Here is a 20662-nt window from a genome sequence, read left to right as displayed (position 1 = left end):
CGGCCGAAAGATGTGACAATTGATGAGCAGCTTGTCCTCCCGGGGATTGAAGGATTAAGGTGCCTTTGGTGAGACCCACCCGAGGCCCCCTTGGATCGGCGCTACTTGTGTAGCTAAAGTTTCTTTGCCTGAGGGTCTTGGGCCACTTCTGTAGGGTGCTTTTGCACCATTGGATTCTTATGGGCTGCCTTGGCTTCGACTCATTGTCTGGCGGCCTTTCTCCACCTTCTGATGTCGAGGCGCGTTCTCGAAAACTCCTTTTTGGACGGCTTTCTTGGATGCTGCGGACTCCAACAACTTTGCCTTTCAGTTGTTGTCCATTTTTTGCCAACAAGAGAAACAAACAACTTAGAAAAGCGACAACGAAATTCAAGTAATGTCGCAACAAGCAAACGACAGGAGTATCCATACCAAGGAGGGTAGGATTAAGGCCGGCCATCACCAAGGGTCTGGCATGAATCGTCCTGCCGAGCCAAAGCCAATTCATTACGACCTTCTCCTCATCGCTGCTGCGTGGCGCAATCCTCTCGGCTAGCGTATTTGGGTCCCCCCAACCGAATCGAAAAGGCTAGCCTTGGGGGCAACTAACAAAGAAGAATTTCTTCTTCCAATTATGGACAAAAGACGGGGTGTCCACCACCTTTCCCTGTCGGCCTTGGAAATACCACAAGCCTTCCCTATCGGGATGCTTCCTTAATGTGGACAAACTCTGAAATATGTTCAGAGTCACAGCACATCTCAGATATGGGCCACCACCAACACAACCACTATCGTCCTAACGGTATTGGCAGCGAGTTGGTCAAGAGTGAGATTGTAGTGGTTAAAAATCTCGGGGATTAAGAGGTGCAGGGAAAATCGCAACTCAAAGTGAAGGTAATGCTCGTGAATGCACACCTCCCCTTCGAGAGCAAGCTATGGCCGACCACCAACATAGAGGACTCTAACCCTATAGTCTTTTGAAATGTAGCACTTCTCGGCCTAACCCCTAATTTTCTCCTTGTCGAGAATGCTATCTAGGTCAGAGCGGGGATAATGCCCCAGCGTCACGCCTCAGCGCTTGGCCTCGACCTGCTCCTCAACCGTAAGTCCCTCGGCCTCCTCCACATCTACCACTTCAGGAAGCACAAGAACATTTACTATCGCATCGACCCTTGTCTGCATGGAACTAGTACTCTCATTAGCAGAGTTCGCACTCTGCCAGTCACGCTCGGCCCCGCGAGACACGATCCTCTCCCTCAACACCTAGACATTAGATGTCCGAGAGGAGCTCTCAAAGTCACTCTTGTCACTTCCATCGCCACTAGGAGTGCTGTTGGGAGTACTCCAACCAAGAAGGTTGTAAGCTTCGAGACTAGAATCCGAGGCTGACATGTCGAGGACAGTTCTTTACCTAAAGTTGTTCATGAAAAGGGAGTTTAAGGAACTGGTTGTGGAAAGCTGAGGTGTCCTCCAAGACTAAAGGTTTATGAGCAAATGGTGAAGTCTCAACCAGCCTCCTTATTTAAAGGAAAATGTACGACCCATATTCAATTGATCTAACGGCTGCTGACTAGCCAACCTGGTAGTCTGAACCAACAGGCTCCACGTGGCACCAACCTCAGAAGATGAAATGATGCCAAGAGACGGGGCTGGTTTGCCTGTCGACTCCGGCTCGAGGACATGTAGAACCGGACCCCTCATACCATCTCATAGATTGCCTCAATCAGTCGACCCCAGTGCTCATCTTGTGTACGGACTTATGATGGGTGACATTAGTACTCATATGGGAGCATGAGCAATGCGCGCGGATAGCTTACACCCTACGGGCCGCGGTCACACACCCTCGGCCTAGAATGATCCTTTATTGACACAAGGCATGAACGGAGGTGCAGCAGTCGCACAGTCACTAAGCAGAGCTCCACAACCAAGGCCAATGCCTCCACACGAATCCACCATACTCTCTTCGGCCGAAGCTGAGGTTTTCACACAACTTGCCAGCCGACCTCGGCCACTACGGCCTTGAGAGTGGGGGGCAAGTGGTGTATGAATGTTTGGCTGACCTACAGATCTTGACACATGGTGTCAGTCGGATGAATCCTGGCCATCCATCATCAACTACTATCAACCACTCCCAACTGTTCCTCAACTCTGATTATAAAAAAGGCTCCCACATTGAAGTAAAAACACACAGACTTAAGCTCTAAGTTTCTTCACTTGCTTGGTTTGATCCCTCACAACTCTCGGCTAACTTAATTGTCAAAGTCTTCACCCCTGGAAGGGTGGGATAACTCCCAAGGCCTTTGACGTTTTCTTTGTCTCAGCAGGTTGAACCTGCCGACCACACCAAAGATTAAATTGTTGCCCTCGGCTCCGTATTTGTCAACAAATGCTGGGATGAAATGAAACAGTGCACGCCAATGGACTGGGTTTGAATTTTTTTCCTTTTTTCTTTTTCAATCTAAGCCCAGTTTGGGAAGCCCAACGAAATTCCCGTTGGGTCGTCCATCAAGTTTGGACTGTTTGGACTAATGAGGTCACCAGAAGCCCACAACTTTCAAAGAAAATAACTATTTTCTAACATCCATTATTAAATGATATATGAATTAACAAATCTGACAAATTATAGAATTAAGGGCCATTACCAAATGATGGTCCCAACGCCCTTGGATCGGATGCAGACCTTCAGCAATTTTCTAACAATGTGATTACTACAATAATCAGTGAAAATTTTAAGATTTGTCTAATCATGCAATCAGATTGTACTTGTGAAGAATGAAAACTGAAAACACATTGACTACATGAGGCCCATTTATTGAGAAAAGTTATATGTAATAACGACCAGTACCCGCTAACCAGCACCACTTTGGGCCGTATTTATGTATTACTTAAATGGGTCCCTCGTAGCATTATCGGGTTATCTTTGTCTGACATTCCAAATTTGGTAATTGTTTGGATGGCAAGGCCCAAAGGAGTCATGCAGTGGAAAATTGGCAATGGATGGCCGGGGCGCCGGACAGCAATTAGGACCACGGGGCCATCTTTACCTTTATATACTCTGATCTGACAAGGTAGACCCAAACAATTTGAGAACTCCACAATGCTCATAATGCCACCAAACAAACCCCATTCATGTTGGCACAAGAAAAAGAAAAAATAAATACTACAGACAAATTTACAAGGAAACTTGATATTTGATACAAGTTCCAACAGAACTGTCACAGAGACCACTTCAATCCCTTGCAAAACCGAACAACTCGATCCAGTACTAAGAGGACCTCCCATTATCTGCTTCCTGCAGCCAAGAAAAAGCAACCGAAGCCCAGCAACAAAACCATATTCAGTCACCAACCTCGAACTTCCCATGGCTTAATTTCCATGTGATGATTTTATCAATGATGAATCTTGCATAGCGGCAATGGAATATTCAGCAGAACAAAAAAGAAATATATCATATCCCCTCAGGCTCCAACTACAGCACCTTGACCATCCAATTCATCGTCCATTTTCAAGGAGCCATCCTTCATCAGGTTGAGGCTCAAGCTCTTGAATCTCTCTCTTGAATAATGCCGAGACATCTTTCTCCAATCAGTTCCAGTTTTCATCATTGCAACAAACTCTTCATAACTGATTCTTCCATCCTGAATTATTTATACAAAAATAGAACAAGTCAATGATTTGTATTTAGTATCTATTGCCAAAAAAAAATGATTTGTATTTAGTATGAGATAAAAATATCAGGGGCATTAAAAAAGAGAGGGTAATCAAGAAGATGATGCAAGTCAAGAGAAGCCATACCTTATCTCTGTCAACCTCACGTATGATGTCATTCAACACTTCAGCATCAACTTGGCCAGATTCATCAGTCAAGGCTTCCCGTAATTCATCCATTTCAATATACCCACTTCCATCTCTATCAAAGAACAAAAATGCTCTGCGGAAGTGCTCATCATTCTCCATTCTTTGTAAGTGAATCGTCACTGCAACAAACTCTCCATAATCCAATGTGCCATTCCCATCAACGTCGGCCTGGATAGAAGTTATCACCTTAATACTCCAATGGTACAAGATTAACTTCAAAATTCATAAAGAACTATATTATAGACAACTGGAGTCTACCAACTCTAGCCAAATTAGCCCCTTCAGTAAGTAATTTCAGGATCACAAACTTCTAACAGTAGTACAATTTTTTACTCCTGAACCAAAGCCAAATAGTTAAGTATTTTTCCCAACCTAATACAGGATATTGCTTTCTTCATGACCATTGTTGAGCGAAATATTGTAACTGGGTATATTGTAATATTGATAAATTATGGGGACCTATATGTATTTATGAGAGAAAAACGATCTTCTGTGTAATTCTGATATATTCCAGTTTGTTGCTTATTCATGCTAATGGTTGTATGAGATTATGGTTGGAGGAAGAGAGAGAGAGAGAGAGAGAGAGAGAGAGGGTTGTAACTCTTGTTCTCATAGTGGACTTTTTCCTCTCCTCCCATGGATGTAGGCTACCAAGCCAAAGCACGCTAGATCTTGGTGTTCTCTCTGTTCCTTTTTATTTTCTCCTTGATTTGCTATTCTATTTTATGTTAGTTGACATGGTATCAAAGCTATTTTATGTTGTTTAACATGGTATCAGAGCAATTTTATGTTGTTTAACAACCATATTAAACCAAATCATATATCAACTATGTGCAAAAAATGCCAACCATAGACCATATCCAGTCTACCCTCCCACGGCCCCAGATGACTGAGACCAAACATTGGGTAATGACCTTTTATATCTCAACTATGATTAAATTATGATAACATCTGAAATGTGTAACAACATAGTGAAATTGGTTTTTCCCCAGAGGAGAATTAGAAAATTCAGAAGAATCAAAACATCACTGTATTAGGGAGATCATAAGATTCACAGGAGGTGAATTCATCTCAATCTAACCAATGCAACATTTGGTCCAAGATCAGAGCCATATGATTGATATATTTCCCCGGGGGGTGGGGGAATGGACCTAATGGCACAGATGTTGAGATTCAATTAAGTAAATCAACTTTGTCGACTGGACATCATCAAATTCATTTGAACATTAAAGGCTTACCAAGATAACATCACAGAAGTGAAATATTTCTTCCAAAAAATTAAAAGTTCATAAAATTATGGATATGGATGGCAATTATAGTTGAAGGTTCCTAATATAATAATTTTCCATAAATGATGTAATATAATATGACAAATCAATAATATGCAGAAAATACACCTTTTCCAAATATGTGATAGTTTAAAAGAAATGGCAACAACTCTCATCCTAAAAAAATCTTAAGTTTCAAAGATCTAAAGTTCTAAAACAAATTATTTTATCATGACCCCATCCACTAACACATCTAATCCCTCTACAAATCATACAAAAGATACCCTCAAGGCCTCAATTTGGTAACAAAATATCTAATGAAGTGCAATTCTCAAGTACCCCTTCCTACAAGGTTAAGAGACATAGCATTCACAGATCTAATAACCCAAAGCCCAAAGGAACAAAGGGTTTACTCTAAATGCCAAAGGTCTCACCTATCTAATCCCCATAACACTTTAGTTTGATAGGGTGTATGGTTTTTTTTTTTTATCAATTTATAGGGTGTATGGATGCAATATGGGACTCCATAGCACCACATGTTGCATATTTAGAGGACCAAGACCTGTCAATAGATAGGACCACCTAAGACACAGCTTGTACCAAACTTCAGCATGAGTACAGGAGTTCCACCATTTTATTGACGATTTGTATTTGGAGCTACTGCCGGTCACACTGTAACCCCTTCAGGTTCAAATATATATACATTGTAAAACCACAGTTTCAAACTAATTTTTGAGCAGTTGATTTCCATTATGGAGCCCATATGGCAGTGGGACATGATCTTCTCAACATTAGACATCACAGGCTACACTGCCCAGCAATTCTGAACTCAAACTTTAGCCAAATTCACAGACTACAAGCTTTCACCATTAGCACTTCTTTTCTTGTTTATTTTTTATCAATAACCAGATCAAAAGAGCTTATTGATATTACAGATGAGAAAAAATAAGCATCTAGTTTACACAAGGCAGGAACCAGACCTTAAACATTACAATAAAGGAAGTAGGAACATAAAATGTATCATAGAAACATCAGGAAAAGATTTCTTTATTGAAATGGTAAGTCATGATGTATATCATTCAGAAAGGCATCTGTGCTAAATAACCTGAGAGTGTGAGAAGGTAGGTTTGAGTCTGAGAGCAGCCACTTCGTGCAAAAAAAGGACCTTATCCAGTCTACCCCTCACAAGACACCAGATAGCTGGAACCAACATTGGGTAATGGTCTTTAGCTTGTCTATAGTACAAGAGACCATACATCAGGGGAAGGAAGATACGAAAACATTTTATGCAGTGTAGGATCATACAAAACTGTATGATTTGAAAGTTCTGTGAATCAGCCTTCCTTGAACTCCCCATGTATCGATAACCATGATTTGATGGAAACTTCTGCTCATCCTTGAGTCTCTTCTGGTGTTTTCCTCTTGTTCTCAAAACTTGGGCATTTCTCTCAGCCCATATGAACCATATTATCATATGTAGAACCAATCTCCATATTAGTTTCTCTTTCTTGCATACTCAAATCTGCCAACGACTAAGTAATTCCCTGACCAATGCTGGAAAATACCAACAGACCCCAAACACCTCAAGGAAATATGTCTGTAACACTGAACAACAAGCACACTATAAAGATACATGATCTGCTGTTTCCTCCACCTATCCACACAACCTGTCCTAATCTATCTACCATATAAAAAGAGAGTTTCATGCTCGATGATCAAATTTTCTATTCCCAAGAATACCCAAATGAATTCCAATCTCAATTTCATTGTCGCTCTCTTGTTTCCTTCTCTCTGTTTTTCTGTCAAAAGTGGTGTTATGCATGGATCATGGATCTGCATCCACCCACCAAAATAGTTGGCAGCTTGGTCCCTCCCCCCCCCCCCCCCTCTCTCTCCCAACATATTTCTTCATCTGGGTATTTTTCAGCAACTCAGTTACTGATTTTACTGGCTTCATCTTCCCTAAAATTCAACTACTCTACATTTGAGGACTGCTTCAACATGTCCCCAAAAAGCGTATCAGCACCTGTAATTGAATATGGAAGAACACAACTTCTTTGGTGCTGAGGAACTTTGCAATTTCTTCTCCGAAGATCAAGTTCCAACCCTTCAATGTTACCATCAGCAGAACTTAACCGAATCCAGGTTAGGAAACAATGGAAAATCAAAATTTACAAGAGAAAGAGCTCTGATAAATTTTGTAAAATGGTACTGTATTTAACCTTTTTAATTATCCATGCACAAAACAAAAGTTATACGTGCGAAGCATGTACCCTTCTGCTAGTATTCTTATAGAAAGATTGGACAGTAAATTTATCATCAGTTTCTCATACTCCGATTCTGCAATCGCTTGATTGGGGTTGTTTTCTTGAACTTTTTTGCAGCATTGGGGCAAGTTATTCAATCTCCCAGTTGTTCATGTTTCTCCTAAATTTTGGGGTCCATGAAATACCTTGATGTAAAGTTTCCCTCTCCAGCCCTCCAGCTGGACTAACTAAAAGATCTCCATACCAATCTGAAAGAGCAAAATGAAAGTATATTCTGTCCACTGACATCCAAGTTTGTTTGCAAGAAAAGAACCCCAACTAAGGTACCAGATGGGCCAAACAAAAACAAATAAATATAAGAATAAACCAAAGTCTATCTAAGCCCCGGACTACCCATCTAAAGTTTCAATTCTTAAGTCTGGAAAACCCAAAATCCCTATTGATCAGGACACAAAATTCACCCTGGTGTAATACATAAGTTACTCATTTCTGTCTTCAAATGTCGATGACATTGAAATCTACATCAGAATCATGGAAATTTACAAGTCAGAGAAAGCAGTAGCTTGGAAATGTCAGTACCAATGTACCATGATAAACTAAATTATAGTGAAATTTAGAATTTATAGCTTTTAGTTTTTTTTATATATTTTCACACCATGAAGCTATTTGTTCATTTAATATTCACATAACCAATTACTTGAAAATCATAACTGTATAAATCATAGAGAAGGTTGAATCAAATGAAACGTATATCATTTCATATATCCTAGGATTATCTCTGTTTTCTAAAGGCTTAGATGATGATGAATACTAAAAACTTAAATATAACAAAATGATTTTAGCACTTTGAATACACTGCCATACAAGTAATTATACTCCATATAGAATATGTGTAGTATGATATGATCAATATACATTTTGCCTAGAAACCATAACATAATGGCTCTTTCACAAACACATGATGAAAATTAAAGTTGAAAGGACTTCAAAAAGCCTTTAAATAACCCAAATATGACTTACTGTATTAAGAATTTTGAAACAAAGGCCCCTTGAAAAATAAAAAACATAAAGAAACGACAAACTACAAATTTTGGATCTGACCAAATTCATTCTAGTAGTATGAATCAGACAAATCACAAGACTTCTTATCAGTAAGATTGATCACAAGATTCACCAATTGAATCATAATATTTAAACTATAAGTGTGAGATTTGTTCAGAAAAAGGATTCAATCATAAGATTTGAATTGGAATCCTTGAGATTCATGATTTGAATCATGAATTGCATCATAAAACCATAAGATTTTAACAATTATAAGGCAGCTACAACCTTCCATTGACCAAACAATGTATTAGTTTGCAAATTCTCATTGTTGATCATATTGCCCAAAAAATTAAGAAGTTCTTCAGATGCTGGTTCTCAAATAAATTTTTAGGATAGCTGTATTATAGATATTTGGGAAATAAATAAATGAAGGAAAAAACAGAAACATCCACATAATATGAAGAATGCAAAGTGATGATGGATATAAGAGAAACATCACTGGAGAACCAAACAGAGAACACAATTTTCATCTTTACCTCATAAAGTCCAAACTACACACTAATATGCTATGATAATCAAGCAAAGAAAAACCAAGGAAGAAGACATGGTAAATGAAGCATCTAATACCCCAAGTTTGATCAATAATATGAAAGAACTTACCACTTCCATCAGCAATTTCATCTCTGGTTCAGCTAATTGAGACCCAACTTTCTGAAGCCCAGCCTTCAATTCCTCGTATGTTATTTTTCCGTTGTTGTCAGTGTCCATTAATTTAAACATATCTCTAATGATTTCCACTTCTTCAACAGATAAATGCTCTGCTATTACCTATGGTATTTTTATTGACATCAAAATCAGTTGCATGTATTAATTTAACTACACATCTACACATAAATATCAGAACTTGAGATGCCATTTAAATCATTGATATTACACACTAACCCGCATGGCTTTCTTTTTGAATCTATTCATCACAGAGAATTGCTTAAGTCTTGTCCTAACAATATCTCCCAACGGAACATTGGGTGCTTTCTTTGCATTTTGCAGCCAGGAATGTTCTGCCAAAGGGGAAAAGGAACAGAAAATTTGGTAATTTATCTCAAAAGAAGTATAATTCATAACTAGCAATTGAGTTTTTCAACATCTCACCATAATAATAATTATGCTCCTTTATTGTCTTTATGTACATTGTGTAATATTGTTTATTCATGTGCATTTGTGCACCGACTCAGTCAATATTCACTTCACTGTTTTAAAAGTGAGAGGCACAAGAAAAGCCCAAGTACTTGACTATCTTTGGCACCACTGCCATTTTCCCAAAAAACGGTGCCACATTGGCACCAGAAAAGCATTTCAACCTTAACAGTCAAAAGTATTGTTTGATTGGGGATTTTTTGAGAAAACATTGGGAAAACACCTCACCTGGAAATTTGTGAAACCTGCCTCCTATATATGAAAACATCCTATTCGATGTTTCCTGATGCAGCACGTTGCTAGTAACCGTCCATGCAACAACACTAGACTGTTTTCTGAGAAAACAGTGATGTATCATGTTTGGTAGTGTTGCTGCCACCTAAGCAGATGTAGCAACACTATATAGCATTTCTTGTTTGTTTAGGCATTTCTTACCACCATTGGTGGCAACACTACAAGGAAACAGCAATGGTACCAAATACCACCTTAAACAATGAGAGCAGTTAGAAACATCATCCCTTCACCTATAAATGCATAATTTTAAATGGTTTGACCATAGACATCAAAGGAATTTTTTGTGACCATCTATAAGATGAAACTACCAACGCAAAAGCCACTATTTATGGGTAAACTGAATTGAAGTACATTAAATAAATAATTAAATGTAATGGTGCAACCAATTTTGTGCCCCTAGCCCCTGAGCTCTCTGACCAACTTATTGCTCAATCCTCTCGTATTCTGGGCAAGTCCATAACTGGATGGTTTAGATGCTTCCAACTACTCGATAAATGGCCTTTTCTCCATTCCATAAATCTAATTTCCAAGACATCTGCTGGGACCAGACAAATAATATATTCTTCCGCTCAGTTTCTGGTTGGTCTGGTCTCATTCAAGATGGCCCACCAAAAGTAAGCTATAGATCAAAACCAAGGGAAATGTAAATGCACCATTTACTGTCTGTGTTTCACGCAAGTGATTTGCAGATTTAGAAATGCAATAGGCGGGCAGTCTCAAACAGAGTATAATCTATTGAAGACAACATCCATGAATTCTTCGAATACCGAGTCCGTACCATACTCCGTAAATTGACTTACCGAGCACCTGTTGAGCAGTCAAACGCTTTTTCGGGTCTGGCTCCAGCATCTGACGGACAAGACTCTTAGCACTTTCAGAAACCCAAGGCCATGGATCCCTCTTGAAATCAATAACACCTCGCAGGATTTCCTTGGCGACACCTTGTTCAGTTTCTGCAGCAAACAAACAATTAAGAAAAGTAAATAAGGAAGAAAAAACATGAAATCCTGCAAGCTAGCAACCGAATTCATCTAAAATTTACGACTCTCGACAAAATCCAAGACCGTCATACCAGCCCAAAACGGAGGAACCCCACATAACAAAATATACAAAATCACCCCAGAACTCCAAATATCAACCTCCGGTCCATAATTCCGCTTCAACACCTCAGGCGCCATATAATACGGACTTCCCACAATTTCCGAGAACCGCTCCCCTGTTCAATAAACCAACCAAAGCTATTGAACTATTGAAATTTTGAAACCAAAACCATGAAAAAGAACCCTCAAATTAAACAGCAAATTTGACAACAGACCAGGTTTAAAGAACACAGAGAGCCCAAAATCAATTGCTTTAAGCGGAGCGTTCTCTCGCTTGTTTGCAAACAGGAAATTCTCGGGCTTAAGGTCCCTGTGAATGACTCCATTCTCATGGCACATCTTTACAACTTCCGCAACAGTCCTGGCCACGTTAGCAGCTGCGCGCTCACTGTAGTGTCCCCGCGCTACAATCCGATCGAAGAGCTCTCCACCCTCACAAAGCTCCATAACCAGGTGCACAGCCTCGTTGTCTTCATAAGTAGCTTTAAGCCTTACGACGTTAGGATGGTCAGGGAGGCTGGACATGATGGCAACCTCCCGGCGAACATCTTCGATATCGACTGCCGTTCTTAGCTTTCTTTTGGAGATGGATTTGCAGGCCAATGCCTCCTTGGTTTCTCTGTCAGTGCAGAGGTAGGTGATACCAAACTCGCCTCGGCCGAGTTCGCGACCCAGTACGTACTTGTCACCGATGCAGGTGCGGTGGCCTAGTGGGACAACGTCTTTCAGGACCCGGATCGGTGCCGGCAACCGAATAGGGTCTTCGGCGAAAGGATTGGGCCTTCGTTCTTTCCGTCCTTTCCGTCCCTTCTTTCTTCGTTTTTTCTTCTTTGACGTTTTGTCATCTTCCGAGCTTAGTACTCTCACACAAGCGTAACAGTTGCCCATGTAGAGAGCTCACGAAGAACCACGCCACACCCCACAAAACAAAAGTCTCTCCTTCTACTGTGAGTATTACGAGGCCCGCTTTTCCCTTTTCTCTCCTGTCGTCTTCCGCTGTTTATGGTGGGGGGTGGTGCTGCCGAGCATGGCACGACCACTCTCCGGCGGAGACGAAAGTCACGAAACGCGGGTTGAAAAAGGAAAATGAAAAAAAGGCTGTCCGCTGGCTTCTTAAAAATTTGTTTATTTACAAGTAATTTATGTCATTCTTTATTGGCTGATCGTAAAAATCATTTTTAAATTATAACACGTGGAACTGCTGCATTTACTAAAATGCCCTCGATGGACAACGACTCATCGAGTTCGGGAGGAGGAATATCCGGCCGGTAACCGGTTCCCCACCACACGTACCGGATTCGATGGTCAGAAAGGATTTTTAATTTTTTTTTAAGGCCTTTTAGTTTGGTATCTTAATTGTTCTAATTAATATCTTAATCTAATCATTACGTCATTATGGAAAATGTACCGTCTGTTTTTTGGGAAAATAAGAAAGCAGAAACGTAGCGTGTTTGATGGGTCAAGTTATGCTTAAAGATACTCCGTGTAATGATTAAAATTCCTTGACAACGTGTTCTCTCGGGTCGGACCAGTCCATCCCGACCGGGATACAATCCGTCAACCTCAACTCCAACCTCCACTGTCCTCTCCTTTTCCTTCACGCTCCGTTTGGTTTGTAAGAAGATTCGGGTGAGATGGAAAATAATGGAATGGGATAGAAAAGTGTAAAAGAGGACTGAAATGGTATTGTTCACCTTCCTCATTCGTTTGAGACCAACAGAGGCGAGTTAGGCGACAGCTTACCCCCTTCATCTCCCACCTTTGAAATGGCACTGTTTACCTTCCTTCATCCGAGACGAATAGAGGCGAGTTAGGCCACGATGACCCCCTTCATCTCCCACCTCTCCCACTCTCTTTCTCCTCTCTTCTTCTTCTTCTAGTTTCAACCTCTCTAATTATTCCTGATTGCAATTGTAATTTGTATGGCCTCGAGGCAACGTTGATGTTGACATCGAATGGTTGCAATTGGCAACGTTATTACCTAAACTTTTGAATGGTCACGATCGGCAACATTGATTGCCACTGTAACTTCTTCTTCTTCGTTTCGAATGATTTTCCTGAAAGTTATTACCTAAACTTTCGAATGGTCGCGATCGGCAACATTGATTGCCACTGTAACTTCTTCTTCTTCGTTTCGAATGATTTTCCTGAAAGTTATTACCTAAACTTTTGAATGGTCATGATCGGCGACGTTGACATGGTCGTCGCTGCCGCCTTTGGCATGGTCGTGCTCTTCTAACTCTGACGACAACGATCCCACCGACATGGTCGTGCTCTGACATCATTGCCACCTTACGGAGGAGAGAGGGAGGAGGGAGATCGTAATTCAAGTTTTCCCATCAGGGTCGCACTATTTTGGTGTCCCCGAATTCACGATTTTGGGATCTCACATCCCATATTTTTCTCATCCCATCTCCCTCTTTCTCTCAAAACAAATATGAAAAAAGGGAATGTTTTTGAAATATTCATTTTTTTTCATTCCCATCCCACAAACCAAACGGAGGCTCAATAAATCTCACCTTCTTATCCACTCCATGTACGTGGATCCCACGTGGTAAGATGATGTGGCAAATAATCGTATGACTCGATATCCTCCAATGCAACTGGAGACTCCGGTTCCAGTGGTTATATGGATCGGGTCAAAATTTGTTTACACCCTGAGTAATTGAATTCGTTTCTTTTTCATGATTTGAAACTTTGTGAGTAATGGTTGAACTGCTTTACTGTAGTTAGGCTTAAAGCCTTCAACCAAAACAGCTTTCTTCTCTCGTGATTTGACCATGGAGAGAATATGAAGTCCATGACTCCATGGACCATGGTAAAGTGAGTGGCGTGCGTGATAAACTGATAATTAATAGGAATTGTTTGGTGATGTTAAAGCATTTGCTAACAGTATTCTAAAAATCAATTCGAAGATGGGATTGCTTTTCCATTCTGGTGGCAGCCAATGGTTTAATCATCTAGATCAATCGGTAATATTGTAAATATATATATCATCATATTAAATAGCAATGGTAAATGAATATTTTTGTTATATAAAACAATTAACAGTTCAACCATGATGCTTCAAGTGGGTTCGATTTAATCCATTTCAAATTTGAAACTAATTCATTTTATGTCAGATTTGGATATCCAATTAATCGCAACTGGATCTGGAAAAGGAAAAAAAATCCACTTATTAATCAGATCAAATCAGGATTTGATTTATTCAATATTAAGCTGATCCGATCCAAGTTGTGTGTGTAGTTAAGTTGAATTTTTCATTTGGATAAGTTTATCTTTTTTCATTATAACATACATCTTTTCTTCTATATTTAACATTGTGAATTAATGCCATTTTTATTTAATTTGGATTATACTGATATTTTAATTAAATTAAATTCAAATTGAAGGCAAAATCTACGTTGCATGAATTACACCATGAAAAGAAAAATAAAAACTTAAATAAGAAATAAAGCATCACGTCATAATTAAATCTGTAATTATTGTTAAAGTTTTCAATGATCAATATGAACTAATGAAAAGTAAATAAATGTTCAGAATGCACCGTAATTGAATTAATCATCAGTTTTATTCAACCACCCGAACCATCAAATGGTTGACCGAGTCAATGATTTTGTGCAAGTAAGCAAAACAAAGGTAAATAGGAAACCCAAAAATCTGACCATGTGCTGGCCGGATTGAGCTGTCTAAATGACTGACCAGTTCTATCAGCCAATTAAGGAGACAATCTCTTTTATTCACAATGGTATTTGGAAGGAGAGTCTCTGCATGGTACATGAAGGTAATATGAGACTGAGATGTGAACTGTTTGGGGAGAGGGTGTTTTATTGGCGAGAAACAATAATTTTTAATGCCTAACCCAAAACAGAGAACACAACTCACACATCTTCTTCTCCTTTAATTAAATGCAACTAAGGTTATTTTATTTTCCACCGCATTTTATTCTCATACTCCAAGTATCTTTTACTCCTAATTCACACGAAATTAAACAAAAAAAAAGTCATTTTCCCAAAACCATTCCCGGTTGTGGTTGGTAGCTTGCCATTGATCTCATCCAAAACTGACCCATTTATTATTTGCAAATCGATTGAACTGAGGGACTGGTTCTCCTCCTCAGGAACTAAAATAAACTAACCCTCAAAGGTATGGTTCCCAAAACATATGGGTCCCACAGGTGAATGGGTTCATTTATACCTTACCCAGAAGTCATTGCAGAGTTGGCTGATTGTGACGCACAACCAAATGAACCAATACAACTAACTGCTCAACAATTACTCCATTTTCATCCATCAATGCATCAACCACCCTCTCAACCCCATTGGAATTGGATACCACACCCATTCAATCCACAGAGGAAGAGGACGTAGATGCATCAATTTGGATTGATTCATGTTTGGTAGCTAGCCACATGATATGAAATGATTTGATTACGTTTTCTCGTGGCAATTGAACCCACAACACCATCATCCGGCTGTTAAAGAGAGTAGCGTAAATGAGTTCATTTCAAACCAAAACGAGGTGACTTCGTTTCAGGTCTCCGCTACACCACCAGACCACCTACTGGGAGCTTTTATGATTCCAGCCCAAGCGGCTTCCCTTCCCCAAACGGCATCTGAGAGCAAACGCCAAAAAGAAGATGCAAATACCCAAGCATCTCCCATCCTTTTCCTTTTTATCTTTTTCTCCCTTTCTGCTCCTGGTTCTTGCCCCCCCCACCCCCCTGAAAATAACTGCAAATACTCATGTCCGTAGTTTGAACTTTGGGTCGTACAACAAACATTTCATCATAATCTCAACCTGGTGCATGTTGGTGATGTAACGGGTCCAATCCTTTAGTAGGTGGATGTTGATTATGGGTGAGAGTCGATTTCCAACCTAAGAAACATAATGACGCAGAGAAGGCGAATCGTCATCGTCTACCAGTTGACCTCCTTCAATCCCCACCTAATTCACTAGCAACCTGCGAGCCAACACTCGCCGTACTCACGAATCAAATGGGAATTAGAAAATGTAAAGCTTTCTTTGTTCTTGCTTTTTTTTAATCAACAACCCAGAAGGTATATAATCTTTTTTTTTTTTCAACAACTCCGCAATGTCATTGCCCATTATCCATGTGAGGCAGCCGTGAAGAAATGATGATATCCTCCTTCCCATGCACAACTTTATACCCTGGCGAGCCGCTCAATGTGGGCGCAAAAAGCTATTTGTTTGTTCTAATATCCGTGAACACGAGATGATGATGAGTTGAGTTGTTCTGCAAATTAACAGCAAAACCATTACACGGTTGCCTCATGCGTCCACCAACCATTTGAATAAAGGTCCCTTATAAAAGTTTCTCAGAGAACTTGTTCATTCTCGAGAGTTGAGGGACCGACTCATCTACGCGCATGCCTCCGATTTGCTGTGATTCAGCCTAATGCACGCCTTTTTTTTCCTTGTGTTACGGTGGAGGTTTCATTACCCTTGTAGGGTACAAGGGTAATTCAAGCATCTCGACTGTTTTGTGTTGAGAAAACGATCCGAGTCCATCACGAGTTTGACACTTTCCAGTTTCGACCCGACACTGGCCCGGTTAGGGGCACAGAAAACCCGTATCAAACAGGGGCGGATCGCATCCTCGGTAGTGATAACGGATTGGACAGATGTGTATATATGCTAGGGAATAGGGCAGAGACGAGGCTGTGAAGCTTTGGCTGTCATTGGCATAGGGGGATGCACATGCCATTTATCGAACGACATCATCTAAGTACAGCTTTTGATAAGCTAGACTGTAAGCTAGTTCCGGTTTCCAGCTACGCTATCTTCTCCATTTGATGCTTCTGGATTTCCTAGTGATGGGATGGGGGGACCAATCAAATGTTGATCATTTCGTACGAAAAATTCTACTGAATCATCCTTGAACCCGTCAAGATTCATTCGTGAGATACAATCATACAAGCCTATATATGGGCGGTCCCGAGCCCGGTAACCCGAATCTGTGTATAGCCACATGACTATCGTGGAGACTGGAGAGTCAGGATCCGGGATATTACCTGGTTTGATTGGTTCCATTCAAGAGAATCACGTGCTCATTGTTTTTCTCCAATAATCTGGATTTGCCATCCACACAGCTTTCAACGTACAAGTACGAACTACGAAACATGTTTGAGATGTTGAGAGCTGAATGGATAGCGTCTAGTGCCCAGCAGATCCAGATTCCTTTCCAACGCATGTCAAACAGGAGCGTGTGCCCATCTCAAAAGCCAGAAGTACAAGAACAAGCGATCAATGTCTTGTGAGTACCGATGTGCGGCTACAAAACATGTTGAAGCGGTTGTGTCCGTAGCGAATTGTTAATGGTAGATCCGGGTTCTTTTGTCCAATGTTGGATGTTCGGGTGGCATGGGAATGTGGAACATCGAACCAGTAACTGGTTCCATTTTGGATGTTGCGAATTCTGATGTGTTGAATTATTATTTTCTCTGTTATGCTCAGAGAATTGGGCCCTACATAAAACCAAAAAATGAGAGAACCTCATGTGATATTCAGTAAGTTTTGTTTAGCCAAATATTCAGCAAGTATTGAACTATTGAATCATAGATCGAACTCATGTGTATTATGGATCGCATAAATATTATACTAAAATATAGTGGTGGAATTTATAAATTAATATATAAAAATATATGTTCCTTTAATTTATATTTTTAAATACATTTATAATAAATTAATATATAGAATAGAGATTTATTAAATAATATAGATTAAGAAAAAACTAATGGTAATTAAGCATACATAAAAATAAAATGTCATATATTCAACTATTCTTGCATGTATTTTAAAATTGCAATTATTTAATGATCCAGGTAGTTTCACGAAACTGAGACTGTTTATTGGCTTTTTGGCAAGGGAAAATCTATGATGCGGAAAAAATATGGTATGGAAAGAGTTTTGACCAATTAAAACCCACCTATAAATTTTGAACAATGACACTTTATTAGTTATCATGTTTATGACTCCAATTTATTGATCAGTTGTTTTACGGATATCATATATTTTCCATATCATAGTCGAACCCGGTTGATAAGCCAACCAATCAGCTGGTTTTTATTGAATTTTTAGTAATTTTAGATCATGGGATATGATTGAATCGGCCAAGACATAGGTTATGTTCAACTAGACTGATTGGCTGATCTTCATGGTTTCTTCGATTAAATTGGAAAAGGAAAATGCATGGAACTAATCAGTGAGCTGAGTTAAGAACAACAATTTGGTTCCAACTACTAGAATTCGCATCTACATCACACGGGCGCCCCACACCTAGAAATGGCAATTTGACCTGTCCCCATGGGGCCTCTCCCCTCCCAGATAGTTTATGTTTAAAAAATAAAAATAAATAAAATTATATGTATACAAGTAGGGATGACTAGGGTGGGGGGGGGCAAATTCGGGAATCCCTATTCCCTATGGGGACGGGAATGGGGTTAGGATTTCTAACCCCATTGGGGTGAGCATTTGAGTTCAGGGTTGTGAACGGAACAAACATAACCCGGCCCTGCCCTGCCCTTTTGCCATTCCTACCCGCACAACACATCCAACCATGTATTTGGATGCACCCTTAGGAACTTTCCTCGTCTTGGATCTGGTTAGAAAATTTTCAATTAAATACACTTATTTCAGGATGATCCAACACTCTGCCAATCTAATTTCAGACAGTCAGAGAAAATGTTATGCTACAATCTGAAAACTCCCTATTCCATTTAGATATATCAACTCTTTCTGTGGAGGGTATAAATAACATTATCCCTGTAAAAGAGAAACTTCTTTTTTTCTGATCCTTACAGAAATGTAGTGTGGTCTTTGTGATCAAGGTGTGGAATCAATGAATCATCTTTTCTTTAACTGCCCTTTTTCTAAAATTGTGTAATTTGCGCCCCCCCTGAATATTCCAAGATTCATGGGCCCAGTGTATTCTTCTCCTTAGCTTTGTACTATATTTGGCGTGCTCGTAATGCAAAATGTTTTAAAGACCATCAAGTTTCTATTAATTGGATTATTGTGCAGGTTAACAATTTATTTATTTCCATCTCAATTTCTTTTTTACGAAGTTTCTACACCTGCAGGTCCTCAACAAAGTTTCCCTCTTCTTGTTGAACCCCATATTCAACTTATTTTATTTTCTGATGGGGGGTCTATTATTTGTGAAACTGTACTTTTTGGAGCAATATGTTTATCTAACTCCCTTTCCTGCTTGGGGGTGGTAGGTGTGAGGTGGTATGATGAAAAGCCGAGGATCTGTGGAAGAGGCTGAACTCTGGGCTATCTATCAAGGCATTTCCTTTGCAATATGGTTTTCAAAACTGGATCAGACTGGAAAAATCGGGAATCGGTCATCTGATCAGTTCTGTTTTTTTTCAAAATCGTTGATTTTGGTCAGTAAATCGCTGAACCAGCCATTAATCATTCGAACGGTTTTAATCATTTTTTTTTTGTTAGAATGGGCTGGCCGTTCAAACCGGTAACTGGACCCCTGACCAATTTTTAAAAACCATACTTTGCAAGACACTTATTGTCAGGGCATATCCCCATCTGTTCAGACCCCCTTCTGTGATGAAGTTTCATTGCACTGGTGTTGCTTTGGCTTTTACAAAAGACTAAGACCTTAATTTAGCTTTTTATATAGGAAATTCGATCACTTAGTTAACTTAGGGTATATTTGGTATCATTGCCATTTTCAGCTGAAATCCTGTCACATCAGCACCACCTAGGCATTTTGAATTGCAATAGGAATTTTGTTTTTATTTGCTTGAGACTATTTTTACTCAAAACAGTAAAAAAAAAAACATTTTGTTTGAAAATAGCAACTAGGGGGCATTGGAGGAAACACCAAATTGAGGTTTCCCCCAATAGCCATTACATCTCACAATGTTTTAGTTGATATAACACTTGCATGTCATCCGATGTGGCACGGTGATGAATTGATAAGAGGCAACACATATCATACAACACTTCAATTTGATTGGTGTTACATTGAAGAAAAATAAAATCTGAAAAAATTCTGAATTTGGAAAATTATTGTCAATTAGAAGCATGACTGATATTACATAAAATAATTTTACTTAAAAAAAAAACAAATAAATAACTACCAACCCAATAACCCAATTCATAGGCGGTAGCTCCATTTTGATTCCGTGTTAAAAAAAATGGTGGTTCATGGTTGATTTTGCGAGTTCACATCTGCGCCCCACAATGTTTTACAGCGCATCCCAACCATGTATTAAAAACATATCCCGATGACAATACTAGATCTAATGATATCGTCATCGAAATATATTTCCAATACAAAGCGGAGATGCACCGTGGGACGCCCCCTGGTGGGGCGCAGATCTGAACTCTAATTTTGTATGGATAGGTTCATTCTTTTTTGCAAGATACCAGACGTCTGGGATGACTAGACTGCCACAGTTCGCAATTTAGCTCGATGACATTGTCGAGTCTCCTATTGATTACGTGTCAATAAATGAAGTGGACGGTAAGGTAAGGAATTGGACGGGTAAGAAATTCAAACATTTTCAAGTGAAAATGGGAATGGGAATTCAAGTGCTAAGTTCACAGCCTCCCATGCAACACCTGACATCGTTTGTCGTAAAAATTTGGGCAAAGTTTCAGGCTGTCACTT

General features: G+C 39.7%; 1 protein-coding gene across 1 annotated transcript; it reads right to left on the bottom strand.

Annotated features, from left to right (window-relative positions):
* Positions 1–3061: 3061 nt before the first annotated feature.
* Positions 3062–13114, bottom strand: LOC148854117 (calcium-dependent protein kinase 10-like). Its single transcript, XM_088986074.1, has 7 exons — positions 11220–13114; positions 10977–11120; positions 10705–10857; positions 9359–9474; positions 9077–9244; positions 3775–4005; positions 3062–3617 (listed from the first exon to the last, which is right to left on the bottom strand). Exons 1-7 carry the CDS (start codon positions 11890–11892, stop codon positions 3438–3440), a joined length of 1665 nt encoding a protein of 554 aa, XP_088842200.1. The 5' UTR covers positions 11893–13114; the 3' UTR covers positions 3062–3437.
* Between the last annotated feature and the right edge of the window lie 7548 nt (positions 13115–20662).

Source organism: Nelumbo lutea, chromosome 4 (genome assembly GCF_056320005.1).
Source record: "Nelumbo lutea isolate HS-2025 chromosome 4, American lotus-T2T, whole genome shotgun sequence".
Lineage (NCBI taxonomy): Eukaryota > Viridiplantae > Streptophyta > Magnoliopsida > Proteales > Nelumbonaceae > Nelumbo > Nelumbo lutea.
This window is presented reverse-complemented; position numbering and strand designations above follow the sequence as displayed.